A 12234-nucleotide genomic window follows, 5' to 3' on the forward strand; every position below is an offset into this window, starting at 1 on the left:
AAAGCCGTGGCAATGGCTCTGATCTCCCCGAGCTCAGTAGCTATCGATCCATCCGGTCTACCAAGCTGGCGGACTCCTGCTCGCGCATGACGGGGTCCAGTGATCTCAAAAAACTCCCCAGTCACTCTATCACCAAGCTGCGTCCACTGAGAGGCCTGACGACGATAGTAAAACTCATGTCTCTGCTCCTCTACCTCTCTAACCTCCTGGCGTGCCTGGCTCAGCTGGGACGCCACCCACTCACATGCAGGCTGCTGCTCCTGAAGGCGCTGTAGCGAAGCAAGGCTGCGTCTCACCCGTTGCTCCCGCTCGCGAATCTCTCCCAGTCGTGTCAAAGCTGCAGCGTGTAGAAAAGAGCTAAGATCAATGAGTCCCTGGGCACACTGGCCCGCTGCATCCTGGTCAGAGCACTGACTATCATGCCAGATCCTCTCAATGTCCTCAGCGAGACTGGGATCTGCAAGTACCCTCTCTGGGATCCTCAACTGCAAGCTGGGCTCCCGTGTCCCCTCCTCCAATGTCAATATAACTGGCGCATGATCTGAAAATGAGGTGCCAGCGAGAATGCCGACGGAGCCCCCTCGCTCCCCTAACCAATCGCCCACATAAAAGCGATCAATCCGTGATAGATTAGTCCCTCCCTGCCGGCGATCCGACCGAGAGAAACTAAGACTGTCCTGAGACCGGGAGAAAGCCCCATGCTGCCATGCATCAGTGATCCTCAGTGACATGCAAAACCGGTCCCAAGCTGCAAGCTCCGTGCCGTGCACTGTAACATGACTGCCTCCCACCCTATCTGCCGGGTCCTCAAGCATGTTGAAGTCTCCCCCAACACACCAATGTGCGGCCTCTAGCAATGCATCTGTAACCTGAGTCCAGAACTCTGCTCTGGCACTAGCATGATTGGGCGCATAGATGTTGAGCACACCCAATAGCTCATCATGCATCCTCAGAATGACATACTGTGCTCTACCAGGCACAATGATCCCTCGATCCACAATGGCCTGCCGCCATACATCTGCAATAACCATGCATACTCCTCCCTGTCCACCCGAAGGACCAAACCCTGCAGACCAAAAAGTGTCCCATCTACCAGGCATCACCGAACCATATCTCCGGATCCTGCTCTCACCCAAGTGGTGCTCCTGCATCATCAAAATGTCAATGCTGCCACCAACCAGGCATCTCTGAAGCTCCTGCCTCAAGCAACCTCGATAGCGTATAAAGTGTGCTCCGCCAAGGCCCTGTACATTCCATGAGATGATCCTCATGGATGCCCTGCTGAGGTGGATGCTGTCTCAGCCGTACGGCGGGCCTTCGCAAGCGGCTTGGATGGAGAGTAGTCCCCATCCGAACGGCTGCGAATCTGCCCACCCGGTGTACTGCAAGAATCCCGGATCAGGCGCCAGTGGCTGTGGCCCATGGCGACTGCCTCCTGCTCTGACAGAGAAACCTCGTGTATACTCACATATCCAGGGTCGCGTGCCAAGTCTGCCACTATGCGCACGACCAAATGCCGAATCCCTGAGGTATCCACACTCCCGGGATCCAAGAAGAAATGAGCCAACTCCCAAAGTCGGCCTATCACATCAGTCACCCCCAAATCGCTCATGTGGTGAGAAAACTCAACTGCTTGAGTCTTCAAAGTGCTGAGAGCGAGCTCTAGAGTCCACTCCCGATCACAAGGTCCACATAGAGGGAACGAGAAGGCCACCGCTGAGTCTAGTGCCTCCTCCCCGCGGGCCGGAGGTATCACTACATGAACTCGAATGGGTGCTGGCTCATGGAGGCCCTCTGCTCCAAAAAGCCGTGTAAAGGTATAATCAAAGGCCTCCGAGCGCTGTCTAATGCCAAGGCGACTCAGCCGACTGCGGATAGATGAAATCCGTGAGGCCCTAATCGGCATAGGTCTCCTCTGTGATGCTCGAGCGAGGTCAGTGCTCAGCGCTCTCCGGACTGCAGGTGAGCGCCAGGGAACTGCCAGGGTCTCCCGGGAAGGTGAGGCGGGCGGAGGGGGAGGAGGGGGAGGCGAGGGAGGTGGAGAGGGAGCCGCTGCCGAAACCGGAGCGGGGGCGGGAGGAGGCGAAGGTGGAAGCGAGTCGGTGGGAGGGGACGGGGGTGGGGGGGGTGAAGAAGGGGGAGCTGGCATCTCCTGGTCCTCGGTCACTGCAGGGGTCTCCTCCTGAAGGGGAGCAAAGCTGTTCCTCACGGGAACCCAGTGAGGCTGAGACTGTGGCTGCTGCTGCAGCGGTCTCTGTGCGTGCTGCTGTGGCTGTCTCCCTCGGTGGCGCCCCTGTCCAGGCTGCCACTCCGAGGTCTCTGTGGCCTGAGCAGGTGTCCCTAGCATGAGTAAAGGATAAGGGGGGGAGAGGCGAGAGGAGAGAGGGGGGGAGGGGAGGGAAGAGGTGCGAGAAGAAGATAAGGAGGGAGAGGCGCAAGTAGAGGATAAGGGGGGGGGAGGCATAGGCAGGAGGAGAGCGAGGAGAGGATAAGGGGGGGGGAGAGGCATAGGCACAAGGAGAGCAAGTAGAGGATAAGGGGGGAGAGGCTAAGGGAGGGAGGGACCCCCTTTATAAGGGGGATCCCTCCCCCCCTTTAGCCTCTCCTCGCGCCTCTCTCCCCTTCTCCCCCCTTATCCTCTCCTCATGCCTGTGCCTCAACAAGTCTCTTCTTAGTTAAACACATACCAAATGCTTTCTCCAACATTCTCGCGCGTAAAACAGTCCTTTAAAAGAAAACAGAGGTTCTATGCAAGTAGAATTCCCGGTTCCAGATTGGTTCCACAAAACCCTTTTCTCGTAATCCAGATTTTCTTGATGAGAATCATTGATCTCTCATGAGGGTAATCTACCCATCATTTGATTGAATTTACAACTAGATTCTTGGTGATTTCGATTAAGGAAAAACTATGTTAATTCAACGGTAGTCTATTCTTTGTGTCAAGAATTGGAATCACACGAGGTTTTTGCTTGATTGAGATTCGAGAGATGAGTTTACTGGCTACCATTGAAGCAATGAAGAGCTCTCACCTATGGTTGCCATAGCAAAATGCAACCTGTCAATGCCTGACTCCCTGCAAAAATGTGCAAACACTGCACCAAAAGCACACAAAGTGCTCACAGTTTTTCTCCCAAGCTTTATCTCCCACTGCGGAAGCAAGAATGCAACTTTTCTCCCACTGTATGTGATGAAAACACCAAAATCTGGTTGCTGCAGATTTTGGACAGCACCTTAAATGTGCTCTGTTGCCCTTCCAAAGTACTGTACAACAGTACCCTGCGGCGGTGGTGAGGGTCGAGGTCTCCTGCGAGGGCAGGCCTTGGCCAGATGACCGACCTGCCTGCAAATGAAGCACTGGTTCGGGAGCCCCGAGAACTCCACTCTCTGATCTATCCACCCCCCCCTATCCTAGGTAGCTGAATGACCTTAGGAAGGGAGGAGATGTCAGAACACCAACACTCTGACCGAAGGTAGCCCAGCTGCTCTGGCCACCACTGAAGCTGCTGAGGGGCCCGTCTCTAGTACCGAGCCCACCAATGCTCCGAGCCTGGAGAGGAGCGGAAGATACTCCCGGCGGAGACCAGGGAAACAAACTGTAATATGGAAGAGGCGCTCTCCCTGCTCTGCCGCTGCTGGGTCAAATCCATGCTGCCAAGGTCTGAAGAAAGCCCGAGCACCCCTGATGTCCAGAGGACTCATGGCAAGGACCTTGGCAACGCTCTGGGCGGCCTCGAACTCGATCTGATAATGGCCCCGGCCCAGGAGCTGTACATCTAGGATCTTGCCCACATCTGCAAGAAGGCGAGCCTGAAGAAGATCCCTGATCTCCCCTCTGCTGGGGCGAGTGCCGACTATACGGCAGATGGTGGAATGAGCCTGGAGGCGTTCCACCTCTGCAGTGAGGCTCGCTTCCTCTTCCGGCGAAAGAGAAAGCCTGATGGGGATGTCCTCGGGGGCGGGCGAGGGGGCTGCGGGTGAGTCCCTCTGAGGCGAGGCGGGAGGAGTCTCCATCAGAGTCTGAAGCTCAGGCGAAGGCGAGGCGAATGCGGAAAACCTGCAAGAAGCGGGCTGCACCCAAAGAGGCGAAAGACCGGATGAAAATGAAGAAAAACAAAACCCCCTGGGGGTGAACAACAGCACGAAAGAGGAGGGAGAGGGGGAAAACGAAGGAGAAGCCCTTGGGGGGGGGCGGTAACAAAGCGAAAGGGAGGGGAGGCGGGGCGCTGGCGCGAACAGGCTGAAAGGTGGGGGGCGAACAGGCGACAAAGGGGAGGGGGGGGCGAACAGGCGAAGAGGGGGTTGGTGGCGAAAATACAAAAAGGCGGCTAGGCGGGGGGGGGGACGAAATGGGGTGGAGGGGGGAGGCGCAGCAGCCAAGCAGGCGGGGGGTGAAGAGGCGAAACGGCGAGGAGAGGAAAGGACGAAATGGCGAGGAGGGGGGAGGCGCAACAGCGAGAAGAGGGGAGCGAAGGCAGGCGGGGGGTGAAGAGGCGAAACGGCGGAGAGGTGGGGGGCGAACAGGCGCCAGAGAAAAGGGGGGGGCGTGCAGGCGCGCAGTGCAGGGTGGAGGCGGGAGGCTTCAGCAAGCTCGTAATGTGTACATTAGCATCTTCCTACATATGGCTGCACATTCTCTCTCCTCTGTCTTAATCATGTTAATTAGCATCAATGTTCTTAATCAAGCTTAGGGCTATGGATCAGTACAACAAGGAAACCTGCTGAGAAGAAGGGCTGAGTGGGGGGAGTAAGGTGGGGTCATGTGGAGCAAGGCAAAGGGGAGCTCATGAGAGCGAAAAGGAGGCGACATAGAGGCAGGAGAAGAAGGGATGGAAGAGGGACTCAAAGGAGGAGGTGGGCAGCAAGGCAGATAACAAGCAAACTGGGCAGCGCAAGAAGAAACGCACAACACTTGGCCGCTCAAGAAGAAAGCGGCAAGAGGCGGAAAGCAGAAAAAACACCCAAGGAGGGCAGCACACAGGAGAAGGGAAGGGAGGGAGGGAGAAAGCAAAGGCAGGTGCGGGTAGAAGAGAAGAGGAGGGGGACGGGGGTAGCGCAAAGGAGGATAGAGGATAGGCATGGCAAATCCGTTGACGAGGGGGTGCTCCAGCTCTCTACGTGCTATTTATAGTGTAAGGACTGTTTTGCTCATCAACACACTGGTTTTTTGTTGAAACGTGGTCTCCTTGCTTCCTCTGCAGAGATGCAAGTACGCCTAATAGAGAAAGTCAAATTGTTCCCATGCATTGGGCCACCTGAGTGCTCACTAATGGACACACCTCTCCATAAGTGAGAGGGTGCCCATACAAGTGCCCACATAGGTGCCCAGGTGCGCCCACTTCAATGCCCACACAAGTGCCCAGGTGCTTGTTTAATTGTCTGGCTGGCCGGAAGATATAAAAGGCCCAAACTCACTTATAGACTGTCCACCCACACTTTAATGAAGTGTGAATACCCAAACTCACTTATTTTATAGCATGTCCACCCACTCTTCAATGAAGTGTGGACATGCAAAATAGAAAAATGAGTAATAACTCTTGTGCAAACAAACAAAGAGTTTAGGGTCACACACCTGTTTACAGCCCACAAGCAAAATCTGAATATAGTTTCACACGCACAGTTCACATGAGAGCGTCTCCTGCCTGTAAACTAGACATACAGATCTTTGTAGGCAGTAGAACAGTTCACACAAAAACAATTCCACCATGCAGGTATGCCATGCAACAAAATCATTTCAGTGTGGAGAGAAATTCAACTATCAAACTGCAGGACAGTTTTCAACCCATCAACTTTGACATGATCTTGCCTTTCAACTCTCTTGTGCAACATCAGCAACAATTACTACCCTTTTCATTGGGGTGTTGAGAGAAATTCTCCCACTCCTCCATTCCAATGGAGATAACTTTCTCAAAATGGCCCCCACTAGGCTAAGACAACGTCCCTTTTCCAGGACCAGAAGGTTTGGCAACGCCGAGCTGGAAAACCAAAAGATGAGGATATACTGCTTAAGCACACCCAAATATAGAACGCCTTGAGAGACCCCCACCCCAAGGAGTTCTCATCACAACCTCCAAATGGTTAGCTGCTTCTAGACACTCACAGAATTGTCTTAGAGGGCATCTCAAAGATCCACAGAATCTCATAAACCCGGGACTTGTGGAACCACATCAACTACCCAGAGGAGACCATAGAGAGCCCACGAGTATCCTGTACATGCTCCATGGATCCTTGAACAGCTTGCCACATAGCCCCTCAAAGGACGAGGTTCTCACCCACATCAGCAACTCCAAGGTCAATACACAAACTGAACTTGCAGCCATAGCAGCAGAGTACTTGAGCAGGAGTCACTAACTCACCATGTCGCATTTGCTCTCAAAAATCACATTTCATTTTTTCATTAGGTATCGATTATTCTAGGGGATGCCCTTGCAGCTCCTATTATAAATTTTCTACATGCATTATTTTGGTCTCATTGGCCAATGGCCTACTTCGGCCTTCAAGAAATCTCTCTCTCTCTCTCTCTCTCTCTCTCTCTCTCTCTCTCTCTCGTATCCAAGAAACAACTGCCAAGCCAACATGTTCTTCACAATCACATACCCAAGCAACAAGATTTTGTTCTCCACTAGCCCTGGTGTTGTCGATCGCTTTCCTTCCTGTAATTAATTCAAGCAAGACAACACCAAAACTGTACACATCTGACTTCAAAGTAAGCTGGCCAGTCATGGCATACTCTGGAGCACAATAGCCATATGTCCCCATTACTCTTGTAGAAACATGGGTTTTATCTCCAACAGGTCCAAGCTTAGCCAGCCCAAAGTCTGACAGCTTTGGATGGAATTCAGAGTCAAGTAAAATGTTGGAAGATTTTAAATCTCGGTAGATGACCGGTGGGTTCGCCTTGTCGTGCAGATACTCTAGCCCTCTTGCTGCACCAGCTGCAACCTTCATTCGGGTATTCCAATCCAAAGGCTCTCGATCAGGTAGTAGATCTGCAAAAAAAAACAAAAAACTGTCAATTATATACACTAAGAAGCCACTTTGCATTAATATGGCACCTGGCTCTAAGTTACGAAATACCATGCAGATGATCTTCCAAAGAGCCGAGCGGCATGAATTCATAAACTAGAAGCCTCTGGTCTCCATCAGCACAATAACCAATCAGATTCACAAGGTTGGGATGATGAAGCAGACTGAGCATTAGCACCTCCACCAAAAACTCTCTATTCCCTTGCAGCCCATTCCGATCAAGTTGCTTGACAGCCACAATCTGCCAATTGAGGTGTGTATTACAAGCATGTGTTGCTTATACCATTCAAAAGTATACCTAGCATGTACCCTCTAGAGGTCCCTTGTTGTCAATTCCACTGAAAGAATGCATTTTCAAAGTATACTAGCGTCAACTATACAGAGGTCCCTTGTTGTCCACTACACATTTTCATCAATCCACACACACACACACACACACACACACAATGCAACAACGAAGACACGAATTCAATGCACGACATAGTATCCCTTTAATCTATACCAGGCTGGTACGGTCAAAAGGCCCATTCAAGGCACTTGATAAGACTTTTCATATGTATGCCTCTCTAAGGTTATCTAACATGTCCATTTAGTCGAATGGCCATCTTTGTGATCACTTTCAAAAGTACGCCTAACCAAGTCTTCTCCAGCACCTTCATATGCACTCATGCTTGCACATACACATGCACACTCTACTGCTCCTAGGAGAGAGTGAAGATACCTCAATGCATGATGGCCTCCTGGCTAGTATTTCTTGTAAATTTGTTTTGCTTCACACACAAAAAAAAATCATAATAACCTGGCCAGTGGTGTCCAGACGTCCCTTGTACACTCTGCCAAAGCCACCTTCACCTATTAGACATTCAGGCCTGAAATTCTTGGTGGCTGCAGCTAACTCTTTGAAGGTGAAAGTCTGGGCAGCAATAGGCTGGCCGCCATCCTTTGGTGTCTCTTTGTCCTTCTTGCTGTCAAATGAAGGCTTGGATTTGAATTTTCCTGCTTTAAAGCATGATCAGATCAACCAAGCGGATGGACACGCATGAAATTACTGTAATTGAACGAAACAAACGTCTGAAAAGCCGAAAAAAATAGAATCTTCTTCTACTTTTCGAACACTTGCCCAAAACAGCAATCCTCAATGCAACTCATAAACTGAGCTCCCCATCATAAATAATGGTAGTTTCTCACCTGAAGATGTCTTGCTGAGCTGAGATGCAGACGAATGTGTGGAGTCCTTATTGATGCTGTGGGTCTTTTCTGAAGAAACGAGGTTAGGCCCTTTGGAAGCAAAACAGCCCATGTCGCAATTCTCCTGTGTGTATGTGTGGGTGTGCCGGGGGTGGGGTGGGTGGGTGGGTGTGTGTGTGTGTGTGTGTGTGTGTGAGGGAGAGAGGGTAGGAATGAAATTTGATGATTCTATCTCAGCCTGCACAGATAGATCGGCAATTTAAGAACCCATTAACGGATCTACCTTTAAATGCGCATATTGCCACATCGAAAAGCTAGCCGAATGTACTGCAAATGCAAGCAAACTGCAGAAATCGGCCTGCACAAAGGGGGGGGGGGCTATGAAGAGAGAGAAGAGGGGGGGACACCATTCTTTTCCTAGAGAGAGAGAGAGAACCATATATTGAGACCCCCGCCCTTTTCTCACCCACGTTTTCCCCCCTCATTTGTCCAGACCAATATATATTTTTCTATTCCCTCTCATTTCCCTAGATCTCCAGTCCTGACTCTTCTTCTACAAGAAAGTAAACTTCTTGGGAGCCACACATTTACATGTTTTTAAACTTTCTGGTAGCCCAAAAGAAAGTTTGACGGTGGCCCCTTTCACACTTGTCCCCCCCTCCCCCCATCATTGACCACCACCACCCACACAGGCTCATGGAACATGTTACACATTTCCTATATGCCAGTTTACCTCCCAATTACGACCTCGCCTCTGTAAATTGGGCAGCTCACGAGAAGATCTAATTATATGCCCCACTGCTGACTTTCCTTACCTACATTGTTGTGTAGACCAAAACTTGGAGACCTTATACACTCGTATAATCGAGTGTGATTCTTTGCATGCTCATGAACAAAGCTAAAAGCCCCAAAAAAAAAGACATTCTAGTGTATTTGTACATACCACAATTAAGAAAAACCCAATGCGATATTAAGTAGCCCTTATTTTAAGGAATGATTTTTCATATATTTTTGTTATAACCGGCATATAGTAGAGATTCCGAAAACTAAAACCGGATAGATTTAAGAGTTGTCCCTATTTTGATTGGTTAAAAAATATAATTTTTCCAAGCATTGTTGAGCCCTATCAAGAATTAGGTTGTTTTTCATGTTTCCATTTTTATGCCTTTTGGGTGCTTTCCCTTGACCACCATTGACACAAACCTTTGTAAATTTGATATTTGTTATGCATAGTGCCTCAAGTCAAGGGCCTCATCCAAGTCCCACCTCCGAGGTTCTTTTATTGTTGTTGGGCCAAGAAAACATCTCCAACTCAAAAGCAATCCAAACGTGGCACTCCCTCCCTTGAGTGGTTTTGGGCCAAAACAAGGCTCATGTGAGCCAAAACTCTCTGAGGTGATATTACCCACAATATCTTTCAATCACACAATTTTGACAAGTGTGTTTAGCTTAAAACAACACTTGTTCATGGGTGCAACTTATTTTAAGAGCTAATATCTAACGTGTGTTTCTTTCACAAGCAAGTAGCGACTCGCATCCAAGGCTGTTATGATTACATAATTCCCCCTATCTGTGATTCATGTTGAAATCTTCTTTCCTCTTTTTTAGCGCACTACTCTTTTGTCATTTTCACCCACCCAAGCACGAGACATATTAACAAAATACAAGCACTTTTCATGCAATCTTCTAGGCTACATGTAAATATTTTTGATGCGTTGGAATATTCATGGTGGAATACTGCTATAATGTTTAATGCCTCTTCAACTGGAACATGAAGGTCCATGATCATCACCTCTGTTTTTCTTACTTAATTCTTTGCGTGAAACCCTTTCTTATAGCTCTCTTTCAAATTATATTTAAACCAACAATCATGCACATATATAGCCACTTCTTGGCAAGATAATTCCCTATTTCAACATATGTTTCAAGGCATTTGTTGACATAAAACCATGCACATGCGTTTGTATGTACCAATTCATGTTTACTTGTTACCTTGCTTTTCACATTGTGAGATTGTAATGTTACCTATTTCAAAGTTTTATTTATTAGCATCACATTCTCCTTGAAAATACATACGTTGCATTGTAAGCATACAAAAAGAAAGATTCAGATCATTGAAATCATAGATGTGTTTATAATAGAAGTTTTGAAAGTATATCACACATTAGCAACTTGTAAAGCCTTTGGGAGGTTATGTGTTTAAGTAAAAAGTATGCCCTTGAAGTGACCTTACTAATACACTTCCAAATCTCTAATGCACTTACTCCCTACTAATACATTTACTCCATTATACGTATGTTTCTAAATCTCTAATACACTTACTTTTGAATACGCTTCATCCCTTATATCACACATTCACAACTTGCAAAGCCTTTGAGAGGTTATGTGTTTGAGTAAAAAACATGCCCTTGAATGACCTTACTAATACACTTCCTCCCTTACACCTCTGTTTGAGTAAAAAACATGCTCTTAAATGACCTTACTAATACACTTCCTCCCTTATACCTCTGTTCCTAAACGTGCATCCCTCACACGTGCATCCCATCAAACGATCTCTCTCTCTCTATATATGTGTGTGGGGGGGGGTACAAAAAAAAAAACAAATGAAAAACCCTAAAATTTGTACCCCACATAGAGAGAGAAAGAGAGAGGTATTCTATCAAATGAGACCTGCCTCTAACTACGTCTCTAACTCCTTGCCTACTCATCCCTACAAGTATATGGACCACCTATGTTTTATGTTCTACTCATCCATACAAGCATATGGACCACCTGTGTTTTAGGTTCAACTATACATCTACATACCTTTTATAAATAAATAAAAATTGTACACTTACTGCTCCCCTTCCCCCCTTCTTACATACTTTCAAACACAACCTTTAAGACCTTCCTTAACCTTTGGTATTTCCCACACTATAAAGGTAAAACATTGCCCTCCACCCTTGCAATCCTCAATACACTTTAAACCTATGGCTCTCCCTTCATACAAAGAGCATATTCCTTTTATGGACACATCATTATCCTCACTCAACCTTTCCTCTCATAAATCTACACACCATAATATGCACTCCCAACTTTCACTAGAAAAAGAGAGAGAGAAGCCACACAACACCATGTGACTTCTCCCATTATTGGATTTGACAAGTAATGATGCTTGTCTCTTTTGAAAATAAAAAAATATTATTTTGCCTCCAAGTTTTGGAGGTGACATTCCATTTTTTAAATAGTGAATGTGTCTTTAAAAAAAAGCAAATTTATGAAATTGTTGATTGGTGGAGCTCAAGACAGATATGATATTCACAAGAATCTCCTCAAAAAAACATTTCTGAAATGAAAGATGCGAAATTTTATTTACAATTACATTTTCTTAAATGTTTAGAGAACATAAAAAAGAAAGTTAAGAAAGTTGTGAAATTTTCTTTACAATGTTTAGAGAATGTAACAAAGACATACACAAAGTTTGCTTCTTTTAGGGCCTCCCCTCCAATAACGAAAGGACAACTAATTCTCTCTCTCTCTCTCTCTCTCTCTCTCTCTCTCTCTCTCTCTCTCTCATGTGCATTAAACAAATAACCCAATCCTTATGGGATCCTTATAAAAATATTTATACTTTCGATAATCTTATTAAGAAATTCAAGATTGGTATCTTATAGGTAAACCTATTTTTAATATATAAATATTTATTTATCTATATTATTATTTAGTTTATTGATTAGTATTTATTTTGCTCTAAGATAGTGGTATATAAAATTTTACCTTATGTATATAGCTAAAGCATAGTAACAACCCCTATTAGTATATTAAATTTTATCTTATATATAGCTAAACCATAATAATGGCCCTGTAGCCTATTTACCTACTACTAATACAACCTACCCTATATCCTATCTACCTACTAATACTACCTACCCTACCATTTATTCATACTAAAGATGTTGCACATGAAAATTTTGATCATGACCCCCTAAACCTTAATAAAATTTCAATTCCTATGTCTCCTAGCATTTGCTCCCAAGCTATTCC

General features: G+C 46.9%; 1 protein-coding gene across 2 annotated transcripts in view; it reads right to left on the reverse strand.

Annotated features, from left to right (window-relative positions):
- The window catches only part of LOC147624570 (putative serine/threonine-protein kinase PBL7), a 61258-nt gene extending 52572 nt beyond the window's left edge, over positions 1-8686 (reverse strand). The window contains exons 1-5 of one of the 2 annotated variants that reach the window (XM_086819588.1): positions 8212-8680; positions 7823-8019; positions 7075-7264; positions 6595-6986; positions 5570-5646 (exon numbers count right to left, since the gene is read on the reverse strand). In XM_086819588.1, the coding sequence (XP_086675714.1) occupies positions 5570-5646; positions 6595-6986; positions 7075-7264; positions 7823-8019; positions 8212-8323 (968 nt within the window). In that variant the 5' untranslated portion in view covers positions 8324-8680. Of the gene's footprint in view, positions 1-5569; positions 5647-6594; positions 6987-7074; positions 7265-7822; positions 8020-8211 lie in introns of both variants that reach the window. The other variant, XM_086819587.1, reaches the window with a different exon arrangement.
- Positions 8687-12234: the final 3548 nt, after the last annotated feature.

The sequence above is a fragment of the Cibotium barometz genome, chromosome 25, assembly GCF_041138505.1.
Source record: "Cibotium barometz isolate CiBa-2024 chromosome 25, ASM4113850v1, whole genome shotgun sequence".
NCBI lineage: Eukaryota > Viridiplantae > Streptophyta > Polypodiopsida > Cyatheales > Cibotiaceae > Cibotium > Cibotium barometz.